This window comes from Chelonoidis abingdonii, chromosome 14 (assembly GCF_003597395.2).
Source record: "Chelonoidis abingdonii isolate Lonesome George chromosome 14, CheloAbing_2.0, whole genome shotgun sequence".
Taxonomy (NCBI): domain Eukaryota; kingdom Metazoa; phylum Chordata; order Testudines; family Testudinidae; genus Chelonoidis; species Chelonoidis abingdonii.
In genome coordinates, this window is record NC_133782.1 from 25,619,629 (window position 1) to 25,637,098 (window position 17,470).

The 17,470-nt window shown below is 51.9% G+C and overlaps 1 protein-coding gene across 2 annotated transcripts in view; it reads left to right on the top strand.

The window, feature by feature from the left end:
- EPB41L1 (erythrocyte membrane protein band 4.1 like 1) overlaps window positions 1–17,470 on the top strand; it is a 156,059-nt gene that overhangs the window by 93,144 nt on the left and 45,445 nt on the right. For both annotated transcript variants that reach the window (XM_032769633.2, XM_075072305.1), the window contains exons 3-5: window positions 2,819–3,027; window positions 7,689–7,853; window positions 17,252–17,356. In XM_032769633.2, coding sequence (XP_032625524.1) covers window positions 2,839–3,027; window positions 7,689–7,853; window positions 17,252–17,356 — 459 coding nt within the window. In that variant the 5' untranslated portion in view covers window positions 2,819–2,838. The remainder of the gene's footprint in view (window positions 1–2,818; window positions 3,028–7,688; window positions 7,854–17,251; window positions 17,357–17,470) is intronic.

The following is a 17,470-nucleotide window of genomic DNA, read 5'->3' on the forward strand; positions in this document are numbered from 1 at the left end:
AATTTACTTCCCCTCCCTTCTTTTCCCTCCACCAATTCCTGGTGAGCTGCAGGCTCATTCCCCTGAGCCCCCACTAGGAAAAAATCCAACAGGTCTTAAAAGAAAGCTTTATATAAAAGAAAGAAAAAGACATAAAGATGGTCTCTGTATCAAGATGACAATATACAGGATCAATTGCTTAAAGAAAAAATGAATAAACAGCCTTATTCAAAAAGAAATACAATTTAAACATTCCAGCATTACACACATGTAAATACAAAACAATGTAAAAACTATTGTTTTATACCTGTACTTACACATTGGGAAACAGGCAAGATTAGAAACCTGAAAGGTAGAGGAGATCTAAAATCTCAGAGCCGAGAGAGCACTAGAGTCACAGACAAAAGACACACATCCAAAAAATTCCCTCCCTGAGCTTTGAAAAATCCGGTTTCCTGATTGGTCCTCTGGTCAGGTGTTTGGTTCCCTTTGTTAACCCTTTACAGGTAAAAGAAACATTAACCCGTAGCTACCTGTTTATGACAGCCCCCATGCACGTCATTTCACAGAGCCCAGTGCTTCAGGGGGACTATCCCGCGGTGGGGGTCAGACAGCAGAGAGCGCAAGGTGCGCTATGGTTCTGCATCAGGGTCGGGCTGACTGCAGCCCTGGGGGCTTTTCTTTACTGCATGTTGGGGGGAACATGAATTTGCCGTAGAAGATGCCCTGTGTTGGCTCAGTTGGAACATGGCACCGCCCAGGCCCTGGGCCAGGATGTGGCCCGGGCCCTATACCAGGTCAGTGCCCCGAATAGCCATGGGGCTGAAGTTGCTTGCTACTGAATCTATTGGATTATTAGCTTTGAGTTTGAATTCTCACCCTCCCCTCTGATCCTTCCAGGCTGGTGACTTCCCCTTTTAGTTCCCAGGGCATCAGATCCCCCTTTGGGAAAGGGCTGCAGCCACCCCCATTTAGAAATGTGGTCCAGGTGTTCTGGGCATTTTTAGGCAATCCCACTAGTTAAAATGCTCCACACGTGCCGACGTCACCGGCAGCCTGCAAGCTGGGATGTCCTGCTTATTGCGTGACCCAGGATCTGGGCTCAGTGCCCCCTGGGCCTTGGTTTGGGCTCCGTTTGCAGAGATTGTTCTCCGAAAATGTCTGCAGCTGGTCCCAATTTCACTAAATGAAAAGGCCCATGTTGCCCCAGGGCAGATGAAGACTGGATCCTTTGATCCTTGGGATCCATGTCTGGGGGTAGCAGGGGACTTGAGGGTGAATCTGTGACAGGGCACAGGCAGATTTCTGCCCTTCTCCCGCCTGCTGGATTGAGCTGCGTTACTTGGGATGGAGGGAGAGAGGAATATATTGGGGTGGGCTGGGGAAATGGTTCCATTTGGGGGGCCCTTGTATTGTGGTGGATCTGAAGCACGGCGGGTGGGAGTATCTCTCAGCAGGGCAGCTGGATCTGCTGGCCCCAGGAGCTGTGACCCCTACAGTGCTGGCTGTATTGGAGACGAGGGCCCTAGTGTGGAGGACTCATTAGCGAAGCTGGTCATTTGAATGGCTGCTGTTGGTGTTATGCTCCAGGATGTTAATCCCCATCACTGTGTGCAGCTTCGTTTGCCATCTCGCTAAGCCTGCCTGACAATGGACAGGCTGCATTAGGCCTGACGCTGTAAATTCGGGGCTCAGGGACAGGCAGTGCCTGCTTTTGAAAGCTAATTGCCACGTGGCTTCTCTGTCTCCAGCTCAGGGCAGTGGAAAACTTGTGTCATGTGGCCAAGTCCTCCTATTCCTGGCCAGGTGGGGGTTCCATGCAGGCAGTGTGTCATGTCCCTCCCTCAGCCTCCTGAGGGCCCGCTGGCTGCTTCTGCCCCAAGGGCTCTGTGACCTTCTCCCACCACTGCTCCAGCACCTGGACAGGACACCCAGCAATGACCCTGCTGACAGCAGCCTCTGCAAGTGCTTCCCCCAGGGGCTCGCCACTGGGTGCACCGGCGTGGGAAAATGTTATGGAAACCTGGTTGTGGACAGGGCCAGGGAGAGTCCATTGCAGGAGGGCACTGGAAGCCAGTGCAGGTTCTTCCCGTGCCCTGGGGATCGTCCCAGAGCCCGTTGTGGGAGGGCACAGGCATCCAGCACAGGTTCTCCCTGTGCCCTGGGGCTGGTCCCAGAGCCTGTTGCGGGAGGGCACAGGAACCCAGCGCAGGTTCTCCCTGTGCCCAGGGGCTGGTCCCAGAGCCCATTGTGGGAGGGCACAGGAATCCAGCACAGATTTTCCCTGTGCCCAGGGGCTGGTTCCAGAGTCCCTTCCAGCTCAGGTTCTTCTTCCTATTCCAAGTGACTAACAAGTCAACAGGGCCCTGCACTGGTCAGATGTACCCCACCCTTGCACTTTGCCTGCTGGCTGAGGGTCTCCCCCTATCCCCGTCCTTCCCTGCAGAACTGACCTCCAGGAGCAGCTGCTAAAGGAATGGAAGAAGGGAGTGCGCTGGTGAGTGTGATCTGCTGGCTGCACCGTGGGCTGGTAACCGATCAAGGGTATGACTGTGATTTCCCAACCGTGGGGCGTAGCTCCATGGAGAGTCTGAGCCTGGCAGGGCCTGTTGGGATGGGGGCTTGTGGGGTTGCTGTTGGGGTGCCCGGACAGCAGGCTCAATCAGCATGCAAAGTGTCATCGAGTTTCGAAGCTCCTGGCGTAGCTGTTACCAAGCAATCATTAGCGCCTGGAACGCTGCCGGGCATGTGCCTCCCCACACACACTGGGGAGATTGCTTCAAAGGCCAGGATGGCATTTAATTCCCTCTCTCTCTCCTCCTTCTCCTTACCTATGCAGCTGCAGAATAATTTGTCACCATGACAACAGAGACGGGCCCAGACTCAGAGGTGAAGAATGCCCAGGAGGAGCCCCCGCAGCAGCAGCTGGAGGCAGCAGCAACCAGCCCAACCACGGTGACCACTGGCTCTGGCCCAATGGCCAACAACCGGGAAGCTGAGGCCAACGAGAAGCCCAGAGCCCAGGCTGACTCCAGAAGTGCGGAGCCGGTGAGTGGGTGGCGGGCCAGGGAGTGCCAGTGAGGTGCTTGGACCCATAGGCCTGAGCGCTCGGTATTGAGTGGGACGCTGCCTGGTCCCAGCGGGCAGGTGCCCACCCTGTCGGTGGCCACTCTCAGCAGAGGGAAGAGATGGAGGTGGAGTCTGAGCTCCCCACTAGAGGGAGCTCTCAGGGCAGGCAGGGAAAAGCCTGCTCACGTTGCACCTGTTCTGTGGAGACATGGCTGGCATCATCTGGCCCTTTCCCTCTTGCCAATAAAGACAGTTCCCTTGCAGAGTGTGATTAGACCCATTGGGCACTATCTCCCTGAGCCTCTCTGCACCTGAGCCACTAGGATGACACTGAGGATGTGAGCAGCGGTATTATTAACTTCACACAAGTCAGCTGCCCCATTTGCCATTGGGCAGTGCCCAGTGGAGCCATCCAGCCATTGCACACAGAGATACCACGCAGCCTGGAGCTGGCCCCAGGATCTCCACTCAGCAGCCTCTGCCTGCTGTCTGCCATATTGTGCCGGGGCTCAGACCCACTCTAGGAAGTGCATGTCTAGGAGACACCCACACATCAGAGCAGGCTGATGGCGCTGGGTCCCCCTGCGTGTATGGCCCACACACCCTCTTGCTTATCTGCCCTGCAGAGGGATTTGGAGAGTGGTACAAAAGCTGATGTGTGCCAAGTCAGTCTGTGCCTCTGCCCAGAGTAGCTGCCTTTGCTTTGGCTCTCTAAGCTCTATAACGGGATAGCTCCAGGCTGGAGTGGCTGAGGCCTGTTGAGTGAGTGGGTCGGGGACCCACCCTAGGCCACTTCAGCCCACCCCACAAGGAGCTAGTGCTACAGGGCTCTGCACAATCAGCATCACTTTACAAACTCAGCTTGCTCTTCCCATTAGAGTAGCAGAGCTATCTCCATCCACCCTCTGGGCAGAACAGGAGAGACACTCCACCTCCCAGAGCCAATCTTGCCCAGCGCTGGGTCATGGCTTTGGGAGCCCCAGGCAGAGAGTGAGGAGCAGTGCTGGGAGCCCAAAGGAACATGATAGTGCAGGAAACAGAGTGCTGCTGAGCAGCTGCCAAGGTCCCCATACCCAGCTGCAGGGTCAGGGGCTGAGGGAGGCAAGTAGCCACGTGCCTCGATGAACTGATGCAATCCCTGGCAGAGCTCAAAGCTGCCGAAGGGCTGCCCTAACCTATGCTGCTGTAGAAGTCCTGTGTTCTCCAGCCCTGCCCCAGACACCTCTCTACTACCTGGAAAGGAGGGAGTGCGGTGGAGCAGCTATCTCACTGTGTCCTTGGGGGATTCCCTCCTGCTGTTCTGAGCTGCCAGAGTGTAGTGGCACCAGAAATGGGAGCTAAACCTGTGTCTCCTCAGACAAGCTCATTCTTCTCACGCACAGAGATGAAGGCTTCTCTGGGACAGGTTTACTGAGAAGAATTTCTCAGACCCCTTGGTGAAGCCTGTTCAGTTGTGGAGGAGGGTGCTCCATGCGATTCCACCTCTCCTACCACCAGCCCTGCTTCCAGCCAACTCCCTAAGCCAGGCTGGTGACTGAAGCAGACGGGGCAGAGCTCTGTTTCTATTACACATGGCTGAACTGCTGGCAATACCATCATGTTCCTACTAGCAGAGCGAGACAACTCAGTGAGGAAGCTTGTGATGGAGAATCAGCTCACAGGTGTCATTTCCCAGGGTCACTTTTCTGACCTTGTTTGTCTGCCAGACAAAGACACAGGATGGAAGAATGGAGCCTGGCTCATCAGAGACTGAAATAATCTCACAGTTTCATTTGGCTGCAGGATTCCTCTTTGCCTTGCATCCAAAAGTGCTGTATAGTGTCCTTCCATGCTCGTTAACCTGCTAACAGAGAGCTCCACTAACTGTAACTCAGTAGGTTGAGCTGCTATCCCTTCTCTAGTCCCCAGACCGTGCTCCTTTCCATTGCCTCTGGAAAATAACTCCCAAAGGGGCCAGAAAGAAAACTCCATGCCTCAGCCAATGCACAAAGAGAGAGGAGCGAGATTTCACAGTACCGGTGCCCGGAAATGCTATACAAACCCTCCCGGAACCCTAGGGACCTATTCGTGTTGCCGAAGCCTGTGCCACAGCATCTGCCCTGCTAGGCTGAGCTGTGCTGGTGTGGGTAAAGCTAGTGGGGGTATCTCTGCCAAAGCTGCAGTCCCACTTTGCATTGCAGTATAGACATATCCTGGGTTGCTTCTTGGGGGAAAGGACCAGGGGGAGCTGTGATGACCTGAGAAGAGGACTTGGCATCTATGACCTAGGATGGGGAGTCTTGGCTTCTCAGAGGCAACATTTAACCAGGCCAATGAGTCAGAGTTATCATAGCCAGGGCAGTTGTGTTGCCAGAGGAGGTAGGACCTTTCCTGCTGCAGTGGAAAGGGACAGTCCATATCCTGCCCAGGGGAAAATTGCCAGCAGTATTTCCAAGCGGATAAATAATTGAAGCAAACCCAACATAGCTGCTAATTGCAGCAGGTGGAGGGGATGCACAGTGCATGCTACGCACCAGTTGCCAAGAAAAAGCCATTTAACCCCATAGGAGAATCAGTCCTCACAATCTTATCTCCTGTGATCGGCCACAGGCCACGTTCTGCTTTCAGTCACACTGGTGTCATCCTGGACCCACCCCAGCCTACCCCAGACTTGTGACCAAGAGCCTCTCTGTGCTAGAATGACAGAGATAAGCAGCAAAAGGGTTTGACTGTTGGCTCAGAAAACATCTAATGCAGGTGATTGCAAAGAGTCATTGGTCACTGATGTGCAGAGGCAGCTGGTACAAGTGCAGTCAGAACTTATATGGTCCCTTACCATCTCCATGAGAGTCCTCACTTTCTGTGGCCACATGGTGAGGCTCTCACTGCTTGCCCTGAGTTGGTTGGCCAGGCCTTGGAAGCTGCTTAAGTCCAAGAGGGGGAGGAAAACACAGGGGAGGAAAAAGTTGCTTCTCGGGGTGGTGTGAGGGTCGTGCTTGAAAAGGGTGCCTGACCCACTTAGCTGCATGGGCACAGCATGGGCAGCGGTGATAAAAGTGCCCCCACCCCTGCCCTATCAGTCTGCCTTGCCCAAACTAGGCAGTGAGAGGAAAGCTCCCTGGCCCCGTGGACAAGAAGAGAGTAGGCTGAGAAACCCACCAAGCTTGCTTCCATTTGAAACCTGCCCTAGAGCAGGGCTTGAAGTCCAGTTAGCAGAGAGCATTGGTCTGGCTCCCTCCCTTGTCTCATGATGTGGGAAGTAAGGACTTGACTGGGGCCTGAATCCCCATCTGGGGAGGAGAAATGGGAGCTCACGTTGCCACTGCATCGTTCACCTCTCAGGGTCACCTGCTGTACAGCTGCCCGGAGAACCCATTCCTCCATACTGCCCTTGTAGGGAGTTCTGGGTGTGCCGGGCCACTGAGCCTGAGCTTGGTACCCAGAGTCCCAGCAGCATGAGGGTTGTGTCTTTTCAGCTGCTGTGGGACAGACAGATCTTATCGTCTCAGCATAGGGGTCTGTGGGCCACTAAGTGCATTACTTTGAGGGAGTGTCAGACAGCTGTGACCCAAGCCCCAGGAAGCACTGATTTGCCGGCAGGCATTATTGTGTATCAAGTGCCAGTGGGTTGAGGGCTGCATTCTGATCTCAGCTACACCTGTGTCAATGCACAGTGACCCTGCTGAACTCCATGGGGTATTCTGATCAACATTGGTGTATGGGAGAGACGTCCGGCTGGCCCAGATCTCCACCTTCCTTTTCTGCCTGCAGCCCCACCCTGATTTCTGATGCTCTATGACATGCAGGAAGACATGGGAAATCTCTTGGAAAATCCAGGGAACAGGCTGTGCACTGAGGGTCTCTCCATGGCAGACCTCAACCCCTGATCTCAGGAGAGACCAGCCAGATTCATCCTTCGGAGGCTATGCTTCCAGTCTCCCAGGCCCAGAGCACAGGCAGGATGAAGCTGGGCTGACACCTGCTGGCACTATCATGCCATGCTCTGGCTAGCCCATCTCCTGTGAGGGCAGGTGGTCTGCAGAGCTGGATGGCGCTCAGCGCCTGCTTCTTTACAGCCCTCCATTCAGCATAGGCCCCAGGCCTGGAGCTAGGTGGTGATACACTGCAGAGAGTTCAGCGACTGGCAGTCTGGTGAAAGACGGCCAGGCCATGCAGGGGGGTGGGAGGTGTACAAACTGTGGTGGTGAATAGGCTGGGCTTTGAAAATGCCTCTTCTCTGGAATGTGCCTGTGAGAGCTGCAGCCCAGCACCATGAGGGAAGCAGGGACTCCCATGGTGCTGCCATCCCCTCCTGTGCAGGGAGAGAGGGGTCACCTGTGGTCTCTCCCACCAGCTCCCATTTCACTGAGGGGCCAGGAGGGAGGGATTTCTTCAACCTTTGCCTGGTTTTCCCACCCTCCTCTCTCCCCACAGGGATCCCCGCCCCCATGCCCCTCAGTGCAGGCCAAAGCCAGAGGGGTCTCTTTGTATCAGCCAGTTTGAGGACAATGAAGCTTCCACCCCTTCTGCTCCCCACTAGCCCAGCATGCCTCATCCTGAGATAGCTCCCAAAGCCCACGGCTCCCTGGTGGCAGTGCAGGGTACACCAGCCGGACCCCCATGCGGGTGCAGGAGGGTAACACATGTTTCTCATCCCCCAGGGCATGGATTTGGAGGAGAAGGACTACAGCGAAACAGACGGTCTGTCTGAGAAAACCACGCCCAGCAAGACCCAGAAATCCCCCCAGAAAATTGCCAAGAAGCTCAAGAGCGCCACCTGCAGGGTGACCCTGCTCGACGCCTCTGAGTATGAGTGTGAAGTGGAGGTGAGTGACTGGGGTGTGTCACCTTAACCCCGTGTGTCTGTCTGTCACCCCATCTCGCCTCCCAGCCTGGCTCTGCTTGGCCATCATCCCCTTTCTCACCCTTAACAGTGGATAACCAACCACTGGATCAGCTTACCTGGGGCTGTGGGGGATTCTCTGTCACTGGCAAGTTTTAAACGAAGATTGGACACTTTTCTTAAAGAAATGCACTAGTTCACATGATTTAATTCAGGGAAGTCCTAGGGCCTGCGTCACACAGGAGCTCAGGCTAGACCTTGGGAGCCACATGCGGCTCTTTTACAGTTAAAGTGTGGCTCTTGGATGCCCCTGCACCCCTCCCCCATTCTCTACCTACCAGACTGGGTGGAGGGATATTCAGGACCCCTGCTTTGCAGTAGGGTGCTGTGGTAGGGGCTTCTGCCCAGTGGGGAGGTGGGTCTCAGGGCATCAGCCATACAGAGTGTGTCTGTTCAGGCTCTGGGCTTCAGCAGGAGCAGGGCTGAAACCCCAAGCCCTGGCAGGTGCCTCCCAAGGGGCTGAATCCCAACAGGTGCGCCTCGGCTCTCAAACTTCTGAAGATCACTGGATGCACCTTGGCAGGTCAGTAAGGTTGGCCACCACTGGGCTAGACGATACCAGCAGGTTGTCTTGGCTTTGTAATCTGCGACTCCCTTGATTTTATAGCGGGAGGCCAACCTGCTTTGGACCAGAGAAATGGATCTGGCAGCCCAGCGGGAATCAGGTGTGGCCATCCCCACCCCATAGCTCTGTGAGAGGAGACCAGAGGCTGCGCAGGACGGGGAGGCTGGTCCCTGCTTTTGGCCAGCAGCTGGCTGAATCCAGGGCCCTGCACCTCCAACATGGCAGCAGTTCTCAGGGCGAGAGGTATAGACGGGCCCTGGCTTGGGGCCACTCCTCAGGCTGTGTAACAGGGCCAGGCCTTGAACTGCAGCATGGCAGCCTTCGTGGTCTGGGAAGGAGATGACTGCTGAGCTGCAGCAGGGCCAGTAAAGTGGCCTCCTTCCTCTCACAACACTGCATTGTCAGATGCACAAATTAATGGTGCTCCTGTGGCTGTCAGGGTTGGTATAAAATGGAGACAGACTGGACTAAGGAGAGAAAGAGGGAAAGAGAAACGTGTGACAGGCAGATGCACGTGTTCACAGTCATTCACATTGGTAGACAGACATGCCTATATGTGCTCTCACACACACACAAAGCTACAGTAAAGGAACATTAGTAAGGTTGCAGAGTCAAACATTCAGAAGTTAGGAAATGCCAGAATTAAGGTTATCTGTGCAGCCTTAATTTGTCTCCTTCACGCAGATGAATTCTGATACAGTCTTGAATGACGTGATCACATCCACAGGACCCCTGCCTCACCCAGTGCACAGAATGGATGATGTTCACTTAGGCTACTATCTGCACTACAAGCTAGGGGTGTGATTCTCTGTGCATGTACACGGAGTTGAGCTAGTGGGAGAATAAATAACAGTACCTGCAGTAGCACCGGTAGCAGCAGCCAAGGCATGGCTTAGCCACATATAAACCTGCCTAAAACTGGAGGATATGTACTCAGCGCGGCAGCCGTGCCTCTACTGCCATTACCTGTTCTACGGCGGCTACACTGCTGTTTAGGCTCATGCTAGTTTGATGAGCCCAAAGTGTAGAGGTAGCCTTAGTGAGCAGCTCGTCCATGTTTTGTTTTCTCCTCGTTCTTCAGTGTGTGGCCACAGACCTCACTGACAGCTGCTGTTCCAGCCCTGCTCAGAAGCCAGAATTGTTTCCACATGGGCTTTTTTATGCTACTCATTACTTTACTATCTGAGTGCTTCACAAACATTCATGAATGTTTCTTCACAACTCCCCTTTAAGATGAGGAGAGATTATTCCTGTTTTATGGATGGAAAACTGAGGCATAAAGAGATTAAAGTCAAAGGTGTCCACTCAATTTGGGTGTCCAATTTGAGACACCTGGGCCCTGATTTTTCAGCATATTTAGCATTCTTCTTCTAGAGCTGGTCCCTCGCTGTATTCCACTGTGGGGATGTATGCTCTTCGTGCACCTGGGGATGGAGTGTTTTGAAAGCAGAGTCCGTTGATCCACATGTGTGCCCTAACAACAGCTGATACAACTTGCAGGGCAATGGCTACTGTCATCATGATCTGCAGGGACTCGTGGCTCCATGCTTTGGGGTTTCCCTGGGAGATTCACAACCCCAGTGAGGACCTGCCCTTTGAGATTCATCTGTTCAATCCAAAGATGGATGAGTCCTTACGCACTTTAAAGGACTCCAGGGCCACCATCCGCTCCCTGGGAAAATTCCACCAATGATAATACAAGCCTACACGGATGGCTCAACAGTTCTTCCACCAGAGACCTTATAAGCCATCCCACAAGAGGCAGAGAGCTCAAAAGATCCCCTTCCCCACACCTCTGCAGTGTGTTCCCAGTGCTTGGCTAAATGTTATTTTTTGATGGGAGCTTGAGAACCGCAAACCACTGAGTCCAACACCTCCTGACTACTACACACCCTGTGGTGGTAGTCTAGCACTCTTTATTAACACCTGGAGTACCACAGCAATGGACGGATGGGTGCTCTGCATTATCCATTCCGGGTGTATAATAGAGTTTGCATCCTTACCTTCTCCAAAACCCCCTCGCCCACCCTCCCTTGGGGGCCGCTCTCATGAGAACTTTCGCAAACAAGAAGCAGAATCTCTCTCACAGTGAGGAGCGAGAGAGTGGGTTCTCTTCATTGCCAACGGAGGGGTATTTACTCAACCTATTTCCTAGTCCCCAAAAAGAAAGGCGGTTGGAGACCCATTCTCGCCATCTCAACTGCTTTGTGTACAAACTCCAAGTCTTGTAAAGTCACGTTGACATCTGTAATTCTACCCCTGGAAAAAGGCCTGTGGTTTACAGCTCTTGACATGAAGGACGTCTACTTTCAGGTAGACGTTCACCCTGCTCATCAACGCTTTCTCAGATTCATAGTCCGCTCCATCCACTTTCAGTACAGAGTGCTCCCTTTCAGCATTGCTCCCACCCGCAGGGTCTTCACTAAGGTGTTCTCTGTCATATTAGCCGGTTGTTGTAAGATAAGGAACTTTCTCTTATAAAACACTTCATGTGTTCAGAGCACAGCTCCCATCAACTCCAGTGATAGCTGTGAATGCTCAGCACTGCTGCAGATCAGATTGCAGGCTCTCAATCGGGCATCCAGAAAATGAAGAACATGCAAATAGTGCTCACCCGTGAAAAGTTTGGTTTAGGTGACTTGGCCAGCATCACCTGGGAACTCTGTGGCAGAGGCAGTAATAGAATCCAGTTCTCCAGGGAAGCATTCAACTGCCTTAATTATGAGACCATCTTTTCACTTCCTACAGTCTCCTATCTTGTTCCCTACATACCTTCCAAATTCTGCAGCAAATGAAATGGGTCCTACAGACAGTCTCCTTCACTAATAACCTTGATTCAGGTCCATGGAATGGAGCAGGGATCCTGTGGCCAAAAGATGTTATTGTGTAACTGAGGACTATCACAGTGCATGCTCACAATGTCACAGGCCACCTTAAATCTACCATTTCCTAACTTCTGAGCACTTGACTTTGCAACCTTAGGAATGTTCCTTGAACATAGTTTTTTTTGGATGTAGATTTCCTAGGTTTTGCAAAAGGCAAACTGAAAAAAACAGAAATTCCTTCATGTGGTATCAAATTGACACCCACATGGGTCCATCAGCGGGGATAGAACCTTTAGATCCATCACAGAGACCTCAGCCACTTAAGTAAGTGATAGCAGTGGTAGGTTGTTATCCTGTACGTGGGCCAGCATTAGACGGGGATGAGACACACACTTTGCCAGTGGGTTTCTCTCGTATTTGCTGAGAGCAGAGGAATGGTGAGACTCAGGAATCTTGGGTTCCATTGCAGGCCCTGGTGGGAAACGTGCTCTGGTGGGCACATACTCTTTTGCCCGTTCTCCTACCCCTCCAAGCTTGACCCCTTCTGCCCCATCCCCTCCAACCTGTCCCTGTCTCAGTCTTGTCTCTTCTCCCACTCACATTCTCCTCACCTAGCCAGTCTTATTCCCCACACCTCAGGGTTCTCATCCCAGCCCCAATCTCCTTGCCCAGCCAGCTCCACTTTCCCTCTTCGCAGTGCCTCATGGGATATGTCTTTGTCCTTCCCTCTTGCCTCCAGTCACACACCCTCCTCACCCACATTTCCCATCCTCACTGACTCCTGGTCCCAGCCTCCCTCCCCAGGCTCCTTGTCTAATCACTGTTCCCTCCACCCCCATTTACGGACACACACAGAGACACATGTTTTCACATGTGCAGGTTCACACTCCTACACCTAGAGACGGACAGACACATGTGCAGGTGCAACCAGAGAGACGTGTGTACGTAGGCACAGATAGACATGCACAGACCCACACTTTCAGAGACATGAGTGTACAGACAGGCATGCCAAGGGACATATTTGCACACCTGCATGTACAGATATGAGCACGCAGGTTTGGGAACAAGCCAGTGACATAGCTCTGTGTCTCATCACCCATCCTCTGATTTCCCACCTTCAGAGCAGAGCTCTCCCTTGCCAGAAGCCATTTCTGCCTCTTAGCTCAGTAAGGCACCGAGGGCGCTGTGAGCTGTCTGGGTCAATAACAGAAATACACATGCACGTAGAAACAGACGAATCCCCAAGTGCGCACGTCCACACATATGCACGCACAAGAATGGAGCGAGAAGGCAAGTCTGACTCATGCATTTCTGCATGGGGGCTGCCTGCTATTTGTGTATCATGGCAAAAATGAAGCATAGGCGTGTGTGTGTGTGTGTGTGTGTGTGTGAGAGAGAGAGAGAGAGAGAGAGTGAGCCTGTGTCACTGGGATAGCGGCTGGCCTCACTAGAGAATGAGGGAGTTCTTGCAGCAGGCAGAGCACTGATACTCAGACTGAGACTCGCGAGATGCAAGCGGCTCTTTAACGTGTCCCCTGCAGCTCTTTGCAGCACATGAAATTAAAACAGTGTAATTTCATTATTAGCCAATCTAAGTTATTAACTAGTCAGGATGCGTTTACTATGTTATTAAACCAATTGGAGAATACTTGGTCAGTCATTTTGTTGTAAGGATAATACTGTAGGTAGTGTGATGGGGCAAGATCCAGATGGCTACAGTAAAGTACTGAGAAACAGGTATGTTAGCCCCAGGCTAAACAAAGCCCTAGTACCCTGGTAACCAAATGGCAGTTTCTCCAGGTTAATCAAGGCATCTGGAGCCAATTAAGATCTTTCTAGAAGGCAGTAGAGAGAGCTACTTTAATTAGAACACCTGCAGCCAATCAAGGCAGGCTAATCAGGGCACCTGGGTTTAAAAAGGAGCTCACTCCAGTCAGGCAGGGAGGAGCCAATTGAGAAGAGTGTTGAGGAGCTGCGGGAGCAAGATGGCAAGGAGCCTAGAGTGAGAGACTGTACTGCTGGAGGATTGAGAGGACAAGCATTATCAGACACCAGAAGGGAAGGTCCTGTGGTGAGGATAAAGAGGAGTTTGGAGGAGGTCGTGGGAAGTAAGCCCACGGCGAGTTGTAGCTGTCATGCAGCCTGTTACAGGAGGGCACTATAAACAGCTGTTGATCCACAGGGCCCTGGGCTGGAACCTGGAGTAGAGGGTGGGCCTGGGTTCCCCCCAAACCTCCCAACTCCTGATCAGACACAGGAGGAGCTAACCCAGACTGTGGGTTCCACAAGAGGGGAAGATCACTGAGGTGAACAAATCAGCCAATAAGCACAGGACCCACCAAAGTAGAGGAGGAACTTTGTCACAGTAGATATGTCAAAATAGTAAATGAAACAATGAATTCTTACTACTGTGGCTCTTTTGGGTAATGTTGACCACTAATTTGGCTCCTGAACCATTGAGGACTGAGTATCACTGCTGCAGAGTGGGATTAGCCGATCGCAGGGAAGAAGGTGTGGACAAAGCAGAGGTGAAAGTAAGCCAATATGCCGTGCTGAACTGGACCGGCTTTCCCGGCGGTGATTTAAAGGGCCCAGGGCTCCAGCCTCCGTGGGGTGGCAGCAGGGCTCCCCTGGTGACTTAAAGGGGCTGGAGCTCTGTGGCGGCCAGAGCCCCAGGCCCTTTAATTTGCCCCTGAGCCCCGGGGTGCCCAGCCGCCTCTGCAGCTGGTAGCTCTGGGGTGATTTAAAGGCCTTGGGGCTCCCAGCCACAGCTGGAGTCCCAGAGCCTTTAAATATTGAAAGACCCCGCCTCTTCTGGTTGAGGCCACACCTCTCCTGGTTGAGGCCACGCCCCCACCCAGAACTCCAGCATGCTGGTAAGTCCTTTAAGTTACTTTCACTCCTGGGACAAAGCCATAGGCGCCATCTTTCTTAGATGCGGGAGGGTGCTCAACCCCTGCTCTGCTCCAGGCCCTTTTGAAAGAAATGAAAATTTGTCACTGAAGTTTATGAAACAAAATGGAAAAATGTCAATTGGGGAGGGGGGGAAATCATCATTTTGATTTGAACTGAAATGACAAATTTTCAAATGTTTTTATTTTTGTCCCCCACTCCCTCCATGTCCCCCTCCCTGTGGAAAAAGGCGATAATAAGAAAAAAAAGAGAGGAGAGAAATTGCCAAATCTGTACAGTGATTTTTTTTTTCCACTTTAAATCAGATCAAAACAGCATCTGCTGCTGTTCGGAGCTGTCCCGAGCAACATAAATTGTGGCATAAAACTGTGTAGTTTTTTTGCTGCCCTCCTTGCTCCTCACCTGTTTGGGACAGCAGTCATGAAATTGACCCTTCTTGTTATTGTCGTTCAGCTGCTGCTCCACAAGGCTCTGAGCAGCAGCAGAGGCAATGGAGCTTCCTGTCTGCAGACTCAGGAAGATGGCACTTAATTGCGTTATACTCTGTTTGTGTCTCGAAGGTTGTCTAAGAGCCATGAGGGCTGGAAATGTATAAAAACTGAGATTCTGCAGAAATTGTTTCCTCAGTGCCCCATGCTCATCTGGGAGGCTGTGACTGAATATTTTGAACCCTGGTGCTGGTGGTCTAGAAGCTCAGCGGACAAAGAAGACATCAGTTTGTGTTTAGGTCAGAGGTCTCAGAGGTCTCTATTGCATAAATTAATGTCAGAACCACGGCCTTGAGTTTTCCATAGATGAATGGGAATATTAAAGCCTGTGGCTGGGACTGAGTGGGTGAAGGAATCCGAGTCCGCTTTGTTCCATTGATTTCAACCCTCCAGCAGCCCCGTGCTTTAACTGTCATTTTTAATAACTGTGTTTTTATTTACTGCAGAAACACTGATTCTCACAAAGCAATAAATAGAATGGATCATTATAGCAACTGAAATAATCTCTCAAAACGGGAGAGATGAGCTTTTCCGAACCCTGTCACAGCACATGGATTTCATCGCCCTTCCCGGGTGACTCTGATTAATATTTACCCAACAACAGACACAAGCATGCGCCCACAAATATCTGCATCATACCAGATACATAAGCCGTGTCTTGCTGTTTCCTTATCAGAATACTACTCCTGTATGTAGCTTAGGAAACAGTAGTCTCCTGGTATCTTACTGCCCTTTGTTTCTGCTACTGTTTTGTTTATAGTCGGTGGTGAACTCTGCTCTTACGAGATTCCATTCACAGTGGAGTCAAGTTAAAGTCCTAGATTGTTGCAATCTTTTGTGCTGTGCAAATGGTAATTTTGGCTAGTGAGGAACCTCTACTCAGAGAAAAGCCCCTTGGGGAAAAAAGAAATTGCTTTCTTAAAGGGGGGCTTGTGCTGTATTTATGGTTTCTTTCTCTCCCCTTTTCATCCCTCCGTCCCTCCCTTCCCCTTCCCCTTCTCCCCCCTGTGTATATTTTTGCCTTAGTTGTGCATTCTAGACAATACTTATATCCCTTAAAAACAAGCAGGGATCAAACACACAAATCCAATACCCTTTCCTGAACAACTTCTGCTCTACAGTACTCCTGTATCAAAAACGATATAGAAGAAACAGAAGGGCTCCAGAGATGGGAGACTGAACCTATTAGAGGCATAAAAAGATTTCTTTATCAGGAGAGATTGAAAAGATTGGGACTTTAATTTAGAATCAAGGTAAAAAAGGGAGTATATGATAAAGGTATATAAAAGAATGCGCGGTCTAGAGAAGGGAGATCAGGTGCCCCAATTATTCAGTCTCATATTACAGGGACAAAGAATCACTCAATGAAATTGGAGGATGACTCATGTAAAGCTGATCAACAGAAATTATTCTTCTATCCACACTCTCTGCTACAAGATAGCAAGAGGCCAAATGCTTGGTGGGATTCAGATGAAGATGGAACATTTAACTGGATAATGAGAACACCCACTATTACATTAGGCAGGATAAATATAGGAATATAAGCGGTATAAACCTTCCTGCTTCAAGGCATTAACCAGCCACTAATTGTCTGGGTCAGGAAGGAACTACCCCTGCAGACAGGCTATTGCAGAATTGCCCACTGTGATGTTTCCTGCACATTCCTCTCAGGTATCTGGTACTGGGCAAAGACAGGCTCCTGGGCTTGCTGGACCACTGCTCAGATCCAGTATAGCAGCTACTCTGCACCTGTGTTGCTTTAAAGTGGGAGGTGTGCCAGCAGCTGGGTAGGTGTCTATCACCCAGATGCTGGCTACATCCCACATTATAGAGTGGTAAACACATACACTGCCCTGTAATGTGGTGCTAGGGCTCTTCTGTGCGCCCGCCCTACTTACTGGTGTGAAAACTCTGCACCAAGCTGCCAAAACGGGTTGTTGCAGGATCGGTTCATTGAATGAATCTGTCCCATGAATATAATAGGAGATGGTGCTGGCTCTCTGGGGATAGGGGATTAGGGAGCTGGGACAGGAATGTCCTGGAGGGAAACCCTAGGGGAGGCCGAGCGCAGGGAGGGAGCTTAGGCTGAGTTTTGTGCAGTTATTGTTTCAGGGTCCCCAGTAAAGCCAAAGCCCAGGAAGAGCAGAGAGGGGATGCAGGGAGTTGGATATTGACTCAGGATATCCCAGGGGACAGTCTGGAAGGCACATTGTCCTCCTGGGCCAGGGGGAGCATGCGTACAGCCACACCCTTGATGGAGTCATTGCCTTTCCCTTCTCCTCAGCCCTCCCTGTCCCCTTTGGGGTGACACTCGTGCCCACACGGGCGCTCCCAGGGTGCCGAGCCCAGGCAAGCACCGGCTGTGATTAAGCTTGGTTGCTGGGAGGGGAAAGCAAGGGGCAGACACTTCCTGCGTCCCCCAGGTCCTGTTTTTGCCTGTGTTCTGATGGGCAGCTGCAGCATGACTGGCCTGGGAAAGGGGGAGGGGGATCCTGGCTCCAACTCCCCTGCCCGGCTGTGTCTCCTGCAGAAACATGCCCGGGGCCAGGTGCTCTTCGACATGGTGTGTGAGCACCTCAACCTCCTGGAGAAGGATTACTTCGGCCTGACGTTCTGCGATTCCGACAGCCAGAAGGTAAGGCTGGGGCACCGAGCCCTTGGTTGGGCTGGTTTGATGCCCTCCTCCCCAGTCCCACCCCGCCCTCTAAGCCACAGCCGTGACCACTGGTTGTGCTATTTCTTGTTGTTT